Here is a 14,157-nt window from a genome sequence, read left to right as displayed (position 1 = left end):
CTTTCACATCTAATAAAAATCCAACACTTATTTCTAAAGAATTAGGATGAAAGTAAAAAGCCACAAGCTCTTGAGAGTCTTAGTGAATTCTCACAACCGAAAGTCTGCGTTTACAAAATCTGAGTTTAGGGAACCTTTGACAGCCTTCCCAAGCTTGGCTGGGACGTCGCTGCTTCCACCCATAATTGTGGTGGATACATAGAGTTTTAAACAGTTATGGAAATAAGGACTAGCCCAAGTGTCCAGGTCCTTGGTGATCAGGGAAACCCCTCTGGGGCATAAATAAATAAATATACCCTGTATCTTACTATCTCATTTTCACTTTCTTTTCATTTGTCAGGGGGGCTCTAATGGAGACAGAGGAACAAGTGATACCCAGGTAAATGCAATGAGAGAGCACCAGAACAACAGAGTCTTTTTCCATCCGCAGACTGCAAAGTTGACCTGTCGTTTTTAATTGATGGGAGTGCCAGCATTGGCAAACGGCGATTCCGAATCCAGAAGCAGCTCCTGGCTGATGTTGCCCAAGCTCTTGACATTGGCCCTGCCGGTCCACTGATGGGTGTTGTCCAGTACGGGTAAGTGCAGTTAATGTTCTGAATCTGGAAAGGAAGTCATGCCGTGTGCTTAATTTTATGCCACAAATATTACCAGCGCATCCTTGAGCACAGATTTGTTCTCTTCCCTAATGCAAATGTAAATGAAAAAAACGGAAGCAACCCAGATGCCATTTAAGAAATCTGAGACTTCCTGAAGGAAAGGACAGATTAAAAAACACTTTTAAGTAGATGGCATTTGCACTCAAGAGTATTTATTTGTCTGGAAAATAGGAGAGATGGGCACGAGTGCTAACTTAGCCTTGGGCCTTGGGCCAGGCCTTCACCTCTCTGATCATCAGTTTCCTCATCTGTAGATCAAGAAGGTTGGACCTCCTTTCAACCCTGACAGCATTTGTTTGAGGGACTGCAACCCTGTGCTACAACCTATCCACCTATAGGTTAGACGCCTAGAGAACATGGTGCTCTAGGTCGTATCTTCTCTTTTCTCCTTATAACCTCAGGCCCCTGCACTGGTACTGGAAAAACTCACAAGTTAATGAGGAAGAAGGGGTGGGAAGAGAGAGGGCCCTCATCAGTCAGCGGGGCACCTAGGTGACTTTTCCCAACCTGTTCTATTATCTGACTTAGAGTAGAAATTGAAGGCTCATGCTGATATCTAGCCTCAATCTTTTCTCTTATTTGGCAATAATGTATCACTCTTATTTCAGATATGAATAGGTGTCTCACTGAAACATATACAGAAATTGATAATAAACAATCAAAAAATAAGCACGCATAATCTTACATTTATACGTACATCATTTTTTTTTTTTTTTTTGAGATGAAGTCTCACTCTGTTGCCCAGGCTGGAGTGCAATGGCACGATCTTGGCTCACTGCAACCTCTGCCTCTCGGGTTCAAGCAATTCTTCTGCTTCAGCCTCCCGAGTAGTTGAGATTACAGGCACGTGCCACCACACCTGGCTAATTTTTTATTTTTAGTAGAGACGGGGTTTCACCATGTTGGCCAGGCTGGTCTCGAACACCTGACCTCAGGTGATCTGCCCGCCTTGGCCTCCCAAAGTGCTGGGATTACAGGCGTGAGCCACCGCGCCCAGCCCTATACATACATCTTAAATAGGTGGTCTTTCTATCAAGAATCATTGAAGGCAGGATGGTTATCACACCTTCTACAAAGGACCATTGCGGGTGGAGGGGGCGATGGAAATGGAAACCATCATAAACTTTGGTGCCTATTGCTCAGAAGCTGTGGTCACAGCTCACTCACCCTCCTGAAAAGAAAAACAATTCATACCTGGCAGCACCCGCGGGTCTCCAGCGCCGTCACAGCTTTCCCAAAGCATTTTAACCAGTGTTGTTCTATCAGAGACACTAGAATAGTTATTTTTGAGTTGTCACAAGAAATAAAAATGCTTTATTTTCACAAAAACCTACAACATTTGTATTTTTAGAATTTAATTCCAATAACACATTTAGCACTACCTTCTATTCCTGTCAGGGAAAATTAATAGATGAGTTAACTGGCACGTATATGTAGTCAGATTCAATTACATAAAAATAACCAGTTGCTGCAGATGTCACCTCTCAATGTCAGGTGATCTATCCTGAAGTTTTTGAGTTGAAATAAGAAAAGTGGGATTTGGGGAAGTATTCCTGATTTCAAAATGCCAACCCATTTTCGTTCCTGTATTACTTTTTACAGACAGCCAATGGGATGGCAGGTTTTGCTAGGGAGGAAATGTGTCTTACTGCTAAATGTCCGTAGTCAATTGTACTGGGGGACTCAAAGCTTGGTGTGTTATCTTGCAGTAAAAATAGGTGCTTTAAAAGCTTGTATATACCAGGGTTTATAGTATAATATAAAAATAAGGTGATAAATATGTCAGGGAGAAGAAAAATGGCATGAGAATAGTGTTGCTGATGAGAACGTGGATTAGAGAACAGTGTAGCAGGGAAGGAGGAAAAATACACCTTTCCCCGTGCTTTTCAGTTTCACTTTCAAAAATATTCCTTGCTGTCTGCCTTTTTTCCCAGGGTTCTTATTAATTTGGAGCACTTAGGGAAATGTGTGTGTTTTCCACTGTTTTATGCTCACATAAACTAATCCATCATCTTCCCCCTCCCCCAGCAACAGGGTGGAGTGGAAAGCACAATGAAGTGCTGACAGGTGATCTGAATTCGGGCCTTAGCTCCTCTGCGTGATCTTAAGCCAGTCACTTAACCTCTCCTTGTGAGTGCTGCCATCTGTGTAGCATGAGGGTCAGTCCAGATGATTTATTAGGGCTCTGCCAGCCCTGGCATCCTGTAATTCAGTGACCGGCTCTGTATTCAGAAGACCCTCAGTAAATGAATGTGGGCCTATAGCTGCCTCTCCCTTGCTTCCAGCCTTGGGGTCGCAAGGAGGTAGGGTGATCGTTGATGGATTGAGGCATTGCACAGAGGTGATACATCCATCCGTGGAACGTGGGAAACAAAACAAACGAGAGGGTGGCCTGAGAAGGGTGTGATGAGGCTGAGTGGGAGACACGTATCCAGCAGAAACTGCTGTTGTTTCACTTGCCCAGCTTCCTCTCCTGAGGGGTCCTTTTCAATCCCCGCCATAAGCGTGAGTGCATACAGAGGGAGGGAGTAGGGCATCTTGGTGATTTGGGTTCTCACCAGATTCTAACACTCTCTTTGCTACCCCTTAAAATCATCCCTGCACTCGTGGAATCACAGCCTGAGGCCTTAGAGAGCACCTGATTCCACCTCTGTGTGTTGTAGTGAGGAAATGAGGCCCTACGAAGAAATGACCCACCCATCAAGAACTAGCACTGGAAAAAGAGACTCAGGTTGAGAAGGACCTGCTAAGGGAGGAGGGCTCTGGAGCTCCGAACAGCTCCTTCCCTCCCTTCTGCCCTCCATTACCGCTGCCCCTGGTCCACACAGCTTCCTGGAGGATTCTTTCCCTTAGTTTAACTTAGGAGAGCCGAGTCAGAATTGAGACTTTTACATTCAGAACTTGAAAGACAAATTTAGAAGTCTTTTAACTTCTAATATTAACACTAATATTAACCGGAAAAAAAGTTGAATAAAAATATAAGACATATAAAAATGGTCTGATTTACAAAATGCAACACATCTTGACTCCTCAATCTCCTACTCAAAGACATTTAGGGTACAAGGAAAAGAAAACCACTCCAGGTAGCCCAGGTGAAGGGAGATGTGTGGAAAGGAGAGTGTTCACAGGACTGAGCAGTCATTGGCCATCCCCTTCCTCTCCTCTGCCGGCATCTCTACGCCTCTCTGCCTGGCCATTCTGATCTCTCAGCAGACCAGCATCCTCTGCCAGCCTCTTGGTTTCTGCTCCTCCATATCTTCACTTTGCACTGGCTGAGTTCCTGCGTCTGGTCCGGGCCCAACAGAAGTCTCAACCACCATGGAACTGGGCAAGCACCCTCTCCCATCCCGCACCTGCAGGGCCCATAACCTACAATCATGTTCATCTGCAGCCACCACAGCGTGCCTACCACACTCATCACACACCGCCAGGAATAGAGGCAGCTTTTGAGACGGAGTCAGAGATGTTAAGTGACTTTCCCAAGACCACACAGCCAAATGCATGGCTGGAGCAGAGGACAAATATTAGCCTTGGCTTAATCCCTAAAATGTCAAACAAAATTGTCTTCAAAGCAGAGATTTCGCTCATCTGCCAGGAAAGAGTCTGATAATCGATACTTGTCACCTCCTGAAGACTGAGACTGTGTGTGTGAACAAAAGGCCAAGGTCAAGCCCTTGTCTTGCACATGAATTCTAAGTTAAAATTATACACCCAAAAGGCTTATCATTGCACCTAACGTCACAGGAACACTGAAAGAGTAAATGAAAGAACAGCGAGGACAAGCTATTAGGTGAACTCTAGTAATGCAGCCAAACACCTTGCATTTGAGCTGCAGCCCAGGCCCACAGGGGCTAAAAGTCCTCCAGACTTCCCATACACTTCCATTTTAGGCCTCCATCTCAGTATACATGGAACATAATTGCGCACATTCTTCGTAATCAACCTTAGGATATCAAAATTGGAAACAGTTATGGGATAAAGGGAACTTTTTTCTTTTTTCTCATTTGAAAATCAAATAGACCTTTCCTTGCTGGCAGGTCTGTAATAGCTGTCCTGTGGTTTAGTGAGTGGCTATGAATTGGCCACATCTCCTTAATCTTCCCACTTCTCAGCCCACCCATCCTCCGCACCTGGACTGAAGACTCGCAGTCATGCATTCAGCTGGGCAGAGCAGCTTCCATAGGTCCTCTGAGCCACCAAGTGCAGGACAGTCAGAGTTGAGGGGAAGAAGCAAATGCCGTGTCCGGTATGTCAGGCAAAATAGTGACCCCAAAATTTTCACTGTCCAAATCCCTGAAACCCGGGAGTGTTTTACCTTTCAAAGCAGAAGGGACTCTGCTGCTGTGATTAAAGTTAACAACTCTGAGGTGGGGCATTCTCCTAGATTCTGCGGGTGTTGCAGTGTGGCCACACAAGTCCTTAGGCGTGGAGATCTTTTCCAGCTACTGTCAGTCAAAGGGAGGTGGGCCGGTGGAAGAATCGTCAGAGAGGTGTGACATTGCTGGCTTCAAAGATGGAGGAAGGGGCAATGAGCAAGAAGTGCGGGCGTCCTCTAGAAGCTGGGAAACACCAGAAAACGGATTCTCTCCGGAGCCTCTAGAGAGGGGCACAGCTCTGTCCCCACCTTGGTTTCAGCCCGTGGAGAGCCACATCAGACTTGAGACCTCTGAAACTCTCAACTAAGTGTGTAGTGTTTAAGCCAAGTTTATGATCATTTGTTACAATAGGAAGCTAATACAACTGGCGACGAGGACCACTCTGTCTCGTTCTCTGAGTCTGCAGCCAAGAAAAAGGGAGCGGGAGGGGCTGGGGCCTGAAATGCAGCTGGGATGGGGCTGGCAGAAGTGAGTCACAGCACCCGCCCTCAGACTTCAGAGCAGGAAGGGGCTGCCTGGCAGGCAGGTGAGGCCTACAAGCCACCCCCCTCAGGAACACAGAGTCTCAGGGCCAAGTGAGCTGTGAATGCAATTTGCCCAAGAATCATAAGATTCGGAGGTTTTTCTCCTTCCTCCTATGCTTTTTCTGTTCCCGGTCATGCAGGGCTCCTGGAAGTACAGACAAAACGACTGTGCTTGACTTCCACCCCTTTCCTTTCAGCTCTCTTCACACATCCACTGGGTTTCTCTAGGGTCCCTGAGATCAGTCTCCCTCCAGTGAAGCAGATGGCCACCCCAGTGCCCAGTAGAACCACCTGGGGAGCTCCCAGAGCTCCAGATGCCCAGACCAAACTTCACATCAGTTAAATCAGCATTTCTGAGTGTGGAGCCCAGGGATCATTATTTTTTAGAGTTCCCCACGTGATTCTGTGGTGTAACCAGAGTGAAGTCCAGAATAGTCCCACAGGTCTGTGCTGTCCTCCAGTGAAGTCCAGATCCCCAGAGCCCGTTGATCCCCCCAGGTAACCAGTCCGGAGGGCTGCGGGAGCTTCACCCTCCTCCCTTTCTCTGCCTTTCATTTCCCTTCTCTAGACTTCTTGTTTATTTTCCTCCCTTCCTCTTATCACTGGAAGCCCTGTTGCTGATTTTATTATTACCGTTGTTAAAGCATCCTCTAAGACATTGCTACTCGAAGTGTGATCCACAGTATCATCTGGGAGGCTCTTAGACATGCAGAATCTCAGACCTCACTCGGGTCCTACAGAGTCAGACTCTACATTTTAACAAGATCCCCAGGTGATCAGATGCACATCTGTGCTTGAGAAGCTCTGTTGCCAAGTTGCTCCACTTCCCCAGCACTCACTGAGCCCTGTGAGGTGGTTGCAGATTAGCAGCTGGAGAGGCAGTTTGTTCAGGAGTGGTTTCCAGATCAGCAGATTGCACGTGATTCACATTTCCTCCAGCAGGAAGAGGTGCATGCAGCTCAATTTCCTCCCCCTTTTTGGTAGATGAGTGGAATTCTCAATAGTTTTGAAAAAAAAAAACCACTCACTTAAAATTGAATTTTTTTTTTTTATTACAGAGTCTCACTCTGTAGCCAGGCTAGAGTGCAGTGGCGCGAGCTCGGCTCACTGCAACCTCCGACTCCTGGGTTCAAGCAATTCTTCTGCCTCAGCCTCCCAAGTAGCTGGGACTACAGGTGTGCGCCACCACACCCAGCTACTTTTTGTATTTTTAGTAGAGACAGGGTTTCACTGTGTTGGCCAGGATGGTATTTGATCTCTTGAGCTCTTGATCTGCCCACCTTGGCCTCTGAAAGTGCTGGGATTATAGGCATGAGCCACCCCACCTGGCCAAAAAAATGAAATTTGATAAGACCCTGCTCCCCGTTCTCTGATGCTGGGAAATGTGGAAAAGACCAGTTCCCATTCATCAAGGGTTAGTTGTGCAAAGTCCCTCAGCAGATTGAGCCAGGCTACTGCACCCTAGGCTGGTCACAGCTGCTCTAGCAGAGCTCGTTGCTGTCTGAGGGGATGGTGGCAGAATGATTTTGCATCTGAGCCAGGTAATACCCTCAAGGGACAAGTCTGCCACCCACCCTGCAGCTACTGGCATGTGACCTGAAGCATCCTCCTGATCTCACAGGCATGGTTCATCTCACCAACTCCGTAAAGCATCATGTGTTAGTAAAACAATTAAAAGGCTAAATAGTTATGTTATTTGATTGTAACCTTAAGTTGAGGCCTTGTTTGAGAAAACAGTTTGGAAAAGTTCTTGTTGGAGGGAATTATGATTAGTTAATATTTCTCTACTGCAATAAAAATCCATTTGAGAGGTTCATTCCATGTGACTCAGAATGACATGGGTAAACCAGTAGACCCTGGGGCTTAAACAGAATGGGTGCTTTACAATTGAAAGGGCCTCAGAATGCCTCTAAAATCCAGAGCTTCCCAAACTTTCCTGAGGATAATAATTACCTGGATCTCTCAGCCCATGGATTTTCTTTCAAGGAGAGGCCTGGTAACCTATATAGTTAAATGAGTGCCTTAGGTGAGTTTTATCATCAGGTAGGTCTGGTCTGGTGATCCATCCAATTTCCCTGTCCCCAGCCCTCAAGTATTCCTATAAATCAAACACCTGTGCCTATTGCTGACAGATGTTTGTCTTGCTTCTTAAACCCTTGCAGGGTCGCCATTTACTATTACACAATTCTCTCTTTCTAGGAATAGCTAACTTCTGACTCCCTATCATTCTCCTTCATTAGTCCTCACTCTTCCTCCAAACACAGAACAATGTAAAGTTTCTCCTTGAGTTATCAACCTCTATGTTTTCTTCTCAGATTTTCAGAGGAAATCTTTGATATTCCCTAGAAAAAAAAAATGTGTGTTTGCATTGAATAAGAACCTGTAATAAAATTACAAATTAAAAGATTGCTGGCATAAAAAATTAGTGGCATACCTCTTTAAACTTTTAAAATAGTCTCCAAGTCTGAAGAGTAACCAGGCTAGAGTTAATCAGGTCATCAGCCTATATATCTGGGAAAAGGACACATTTGTTCTGGCCCTGAGACCTGCCACAGACTTCAGATTAATGATTTATGATTCATTATTTTGATTGAATTAGAGTGCAATTTAACAGATATTTATTAAGTGTTTGCCAAGTACTGAGCCCTCAGTCATTTGTGGGGGATCTAATGAAAAATTCATCTAAGTGGTTTGATTACATTTGCCTTTAATTCCCTTGGTGGATGGGCTCCATGCCTTTGCCCCTAATTATAATTTTAGCAATCAGAAAGGGTTTCAGAGGTCCTCTGATCCAACCTTTCAATCCATTTAAATAAATAAATGTGACAGAGATTCTGTTCTTTAGAACCTCGCAATCCACCATGGGAGGCAATTTTTTTTTTAAAATACCATTTAAAAAATTAGAAGCAGGTATTCATTCATTAAATGAATAGGTCATCCATGTGCCTCCGAAGATGGAGTCACCATCTGTGAAATAATAGAAGCAAAGGTGGTCAGTGTGGAGCCCAGAGGTAGGTGTTCACCTCCACTGGGATGACCTGAGAGAAGAGAGGACATTTAAGCTTCCTTTCTTCCATTTGTTTCTTCCACAGTTACCTATTTATTACCTCCTGGCTGCTAGGCACTAGGGATTGGAAGCCAGGAGAAAGTACCTGTTCTCGAGTAGGTTACAGTCAATCCTCATGATTTCTGGATTCTGTATTTGCAAATATACCTACTCCTTAAAATTTAAATTTATTTGTAACCTCAAATTTGTAACTCCAGGAACTTTTGCAGTCATTTTTTGGACAAGTATAGAGATGGAAAAAAATGGAGTCACCTGATGTACATCTTCCAGCTAAGGTCAAACAAGGCAACACTTTTGTCTTCTTGTTTCAGTTCTCTTCAGGTGTCCCTTTTGCAATCTTTTGAGTTCCACATTTTTTTTTTTTTGCATTTTTGTGTTTGTCTTTGGTGATTTTGCTATTTAAAATGGCCTCCAAATGTAGTGCTGAAATGCTAGTTTTCTTAAGTGCAAGAAGGCTGGGTTGTGGCTTGCGGAAAACACAGGTGTGCTCAATTAGCTTAGTTCCAACGTGAGTGACAATGCTATTGGCTGTGAGCTCAATGTTAATGAATCCATAATTTAGTACATTCAGAACAAGAAGAGGAAATTGGCTAGTCTGTATGTGAGTCCACTCCAGAAAGTACTGAAATAACATCTAAAGAATGTGATGAAGCTATGGAAAAGAGACTAAACTTATGGATTAATGAGATGATGACTAATTAAAAAAAAAAGCATAGTGGACAGCATTGTTGTAAGGCTAACAGTAAAAGAAATTTATGGTCGTGTTATCCAAATTCAGGAAAATAGGATATCCTTCTCGGTTAATATCTTATTATAAAGATATACTGCATATAATTAATTATTTATAAGAAGCATATTTTAAATTTGATGTCTTCAAAGAAAAGCATATGTAAAACAAAGTTACATATTGTTCTGTTGATGCAAATGTTGTGACCAGAGGCTCACAGGAACCAAACCTTGTATTTCTATTGGAAGCTATGGCTCAGTACTTGCTAATTCAGTGCTCACAGCAACTACAACTTTACAGAACATGGCTGCCAAGAATAACAAGACTCAGCTGTGCATGTGGCATAGGAAAGAGACAGGGAATAGACAATTACTCTACCACGTGATCAACATCAAGACAGGACCTTAATGATCAATATTAAGAATATCATGAAAATGACTAAATGAATAATAGGTTTCACATTAAATACGTTTTTTCTGTACAGACTTTTTATTTTTATTTTATTTTATATTTTAGTTTTAGGTTTTTTTTGTTTGTTTTTGATAAGAGACAAGGTCTCGCTATGTTGCCCAGGTGGGTCTCGCACTCCTAGGCTTAAGGGATCCTCCTATCTTGGCCTCTCAAAGTGCTAGGATTACAGGCATGAGCTACCATGCCTGGCCTGTAAAAACGTTTGAAAGGAACCTTTACATTTTTGCTCTTTAAGTTATTTGCTGATAAGAAACATTTAATTTTGGCTATGATTTCTTGACAATCATCAGAAACACAGGAAATTGTGCAAAGTGAGAAAATCTAGCACACAAATCATTTTTTTGTATTTTTTTTACAAATCATTTTCAAATATAATTCAGTTTTTATAAATTAAAAATTTTACAATTAATGTTACATTACAATTAATGTAAAAATTTACAAATAACATTATGTTTGATGGACAATTACATATTTATTATTGTCAGTGTCAGTTTTGCAATTTTCATTTTGTAGCCAATACTTTTTTATTTCAATTCATTTTTTTTTTTTTTAGGCTCTGAAAATGTTCATAATCCTTGGTCGCTAGGGGAGGATCCAGATTTAAGGATGCTGAAGCTTATATAGTTGGTGGGCCCTCTTAAGATGAAGATCACAAAATGACAAATACTGTACAGAATTAGACCTCTTGGAAGAGGCATTACAACTTCTTAGTTAATCTGCTTCTGTGAAACACTTACAACCAATTGGATAAAATATCCACTGCAGAAGCTGCCCTGGGTAAAGGAAGACCAGGTAGGAAACTCTGGCAATATTCAGGAAAGAGATGAAAGCCCAAACTTGGGGATGGAAAGGATGGGAGAAATAAGAGAGATATTTAAAGGTAGGTCTGACAGGACGTGGTATTTGATGAGGAGCATGTCAGGAACGCACACTGCTGAATGACTGAGTGAGTCAGAGAGGAAGGCAGATGGGGAGATGGGTGGTTGGGTGTATCAGGCTTGGAAGAGAAACGACTTCAGGTTTGGAAATATCTAACCTGAGGTGCCTTCCAGAGGAAGCTGTATGGAAGCCATTTTATGTATATGTGAGGTTCAAGAAAGGGGACCGACCAGTGCATAGACAGGTTTGGCACATGAATGGTCTCTGAGCCCTGGGAGTTGATGAAATCTCCCAGGGACTTGCATAAGCTGAGAAGTGATGCATGGTGGGGCTAGCACCCTAGGGAACACCAAAGTTTAGAGGTTTAGAGGTGCACAGAAATAGAACAAAGAAATGTTAATGCTGTTAATTGAGTACCTGTAGGCGCCATATATTATGCAAGATGTGGGTTAGAGAAAGCTGAGTCAGGCAGAGAGATTGTCAGCTGGGGCTGGGGGTGAGGGAGACAGGTGGCTGAGCTTGGAGGGTGGGCTTGATTGGGCCTTTCCAGATGAGGGAAGAAGTGAGCAAAAGCATAGAGCTAGAAAACTGGGAAAAGGGGAACAGTTCATTTTGATTAGAATATGGAATATCCTAAAAAAGAGAGGGAAAGAGAATAAGAAAGAGACCAGCCTTAACATGATAGTTGGAAATTCAATTATGGATGCTTTGAAGGCCAAAATATCAAGTGTAGCAATGAGAACTTCTGATGATTTCCCAGCAGGGGAATTTTGCAGGCAGAACTGAGACTGACCTTCAGGAAGTATCCTCTAGCAGACAGCCACACAACTGGCACTGCAGAGACAAACACAGGAATGGTTCGGGGCAGCCAGAAGCTAGGGAGCCAGGACTCGGGGTGTCACAGTAGACATACAGGGGAGGGAATGAGTGTATACAGAGGAATGGCCAGGACCTGAGGAACGGGGGCTGATGGGCTGGATAAGTAAAAGTGTATATAGCATTTACTGAAATTGCTTAGCCCGGCCGGGCATGGTGCCTCACGCCTGTAATACCAGCACTTTAGGAGGCCAGGGCAGACGGATCACAAGGGGTTTGAGACCAGCCTGGCCAACATGATAAAACCCTGTCTCTACTAAAACTACAAAAAACAATTAGCCGGGCATGGTGACGGGTGCCTATATTCCCAGCTACTCTGGAGGCTGAGGCAGGAGAATTGCCTAAACCCAGGAGGCAGAGGTTGCAGTGAGCCAAGATCGTCCCATTGCCCTCCAGGCTGGGTGACAGAGCAAGACTCAATCAATCAATCAATCAATCAATCAATTTTTTTTTTAAAAAGCCCATAAGCCCAAGAACCCAAGGGAAAGAATAGAGTGAAAGCCACAGGGTTCCTTCTCTGTGTGACTCCTCCTTGCTAAATTTGTGACTGTAGCCTCGGATCGAGACACTTCACACTGTAGGTTGATAGGAAGATCACGCCCAGCTCAGCACCCACATTTCCCCATTCTGCTGATTGCGGTGTTGTTGTTTGTTTCTGTTTAGTCCCAACCACAGAACTTGGTTTTCTTCTGGTGAAATTTCATCTATTTGGATTTGCCCCTGTGCCCCACTTTGGTTAAACTCGTTTGAAATTTTCTGTCTTCCCTGAAGGTGGCCACTCTGTTTTTCATCTCTTGTCTTTTAGATACCCCACCTTCTGGGTATAACATAGATCATTCTAAAATAGGAGTTTGGAGAATAGGGATGGAGGAAAGGAAAGAGGGAAGCAGACACTTTCTCTTCTCTCTCAGGTTCCAGTCACTGGTTTCCTGCTGACTGCACCACTTGTCCCAGTCCCCAAGGACTCACTAAGAATCCTCCCATGATCAGCCACCGTGAGCTTGCCACCTGAAACTGCCCACAACTGCTTCTTACTGGATCCACTTCTGGTGTTTGTCGAAAGGCTACTCTAAAAAGTTTCCTTGGCCAGGCATGATGGCTCACACCTATAATCTTGGCACTTTGGAAGGCCAAAACAGGAAAATAAGCTGCTTGAGTCCACAAGTTTAAGACTAGCCAGGGCAACATAGCAGTCTTTACCAAAAAATGAAAAAATTAGCTGGGTGTGGTGGTATGCACCTGTGGTTTCAGCTGCTTGGGAGGCTAAGGTGGGAGGATCGCTTGAGGCCAGGAAGTTGAGGCTGCAGTGATCTGCAGCCATCTCAAGATGCAGCCACTGCACTCCAGGCTGAGCAACAGAACAAAACCCTGTCTCTGGGGGGAAAAAAAATGCCTTATCCTTCTTGAAAACTTAGTAACCTCTACAGCCAGGCGTGGTGGCTCACACCATAACTCCAACACTTTGGGAGACCGAGGTGGATGGATCACCTGAGGTCAGGAGTTTGAGACCAGGCTGGCCAAACCCCATGGCAACACCCCATCTCTACTAAAAATACAAAAATTAGCTGGGCGAGGTGGCACAAAACTGTAGTCCCAGCTACTTGGGAGGCTGAGGCAGGAGACTTGCTTGAACCAGGAAGGCAGAGGTTGCAGTGAGCCAAGATTGAACCAGTGCACTCCAGCCTGGGAGACAGAGCCAGACTCTGTCTCAAAAAAGAAAACTTAGTATCCTCTAACCTGGATTGACTACATGCTGTGCAGGGCAGCTTATTTAAAAATGATGAAGAATTTCAAGATGGCAGCAGCAGAGCATTGTACCAAGCGTGGGCCTTTCTGACTGAGGCTCTTCTGGAGCATGGAGCCCTGTGACTGCACAGGTATCATGCCCACAAAGTCAGCACTGCCTGTGGCTGAGTGTCAGCACTTTGTGAGATGTGATCTCACACTTCATCTTGGGTGTGATGCACACACACCCACCCTCCGGCACGCCTCCACACCCTCCGCTCAGCCACTTCGTGGAGATTCATTTCTAGAGACGGATTCTCATTGTGTTTCTCCACTGAATCCACCTCCTCCCCAGTTAATCTTTTTCAGTCTTCAGTTAAAATAGATGTTGACCTTCTAGGTGGGTTTGAGTAGGATCACCCAGTTGCAGGATGAGAAAGAAAGAGAGGTCTCCTTGGCACCACTGTTCACATGCAATTCCAGTACTAAGGGTAACCCAGGGAGTGGCTGACAGCTGAGATTCTCTTCCTGGCGAGGAGGGCCTGGAGTAGGTTGAGAACACTGAGCATGCCACAGATGGGATCCTTACATTTGCAAAATCCCACTTGACAACAGTCCTGTTCATTAGCAATATGGGTGTTATAATGATGTTTTCATCTACGTGAGGAATCCAAAGCCCAGAGAAGTTGTCTCCTCTAGATCACACAGCTAGGAAATGGCACTGTCAACACACGCCTTCTGAGCCTTGAAATAGCCTGCTTTTCTCTACGCGCACCAGTCCACAACGGGACATTTTACAAACCGTAGCAGAAGGCTTCGAAGCAGCTTGTCTTCTATTTGTATATTAAAGAAT

General features: G+C 44.3%; 1 protein-coding gene across 2 annotated transcripts in view; it reads left to right on the top strand.

Annotated features, from left to right (window-relative positions):
• Positions 1-14,157, top strand: part of VIT (vitrin) — a 120,698-nt gene that overhangs the window by 93,325 nt on the left and 13,216 nt on the right. For both annotated transcript variants that reach the window (XM_008980871.4, XM_035272822.3), the window contains one exon: positions 431-578. In XM_008980871.4, coding sequence (XP_008979119.3) covers positions 431-578 — 148 coding nt within the window. The remainder of the gene's footprint in view (positions 1-430; positions 579-14,157) is intronic.

Source organism: Callithrix jacchus, chromosome 14 (assembly GCF_049354715.1).
Source record: "Callithrix jacchus isolate 240 chromosome 14, calJac240_pri, whole genome shotgun sequence".
Classification (NCBI taxonomy): domain Eukaryota; kingdom Metazoa; phylum Chordata; class Mammalia; order Primates; family Cebidae; genus Callithrix; species Callithrix jacchus.
This window is presented reverse-complemented; position numbering and strand designations above follow the sequence as displayed.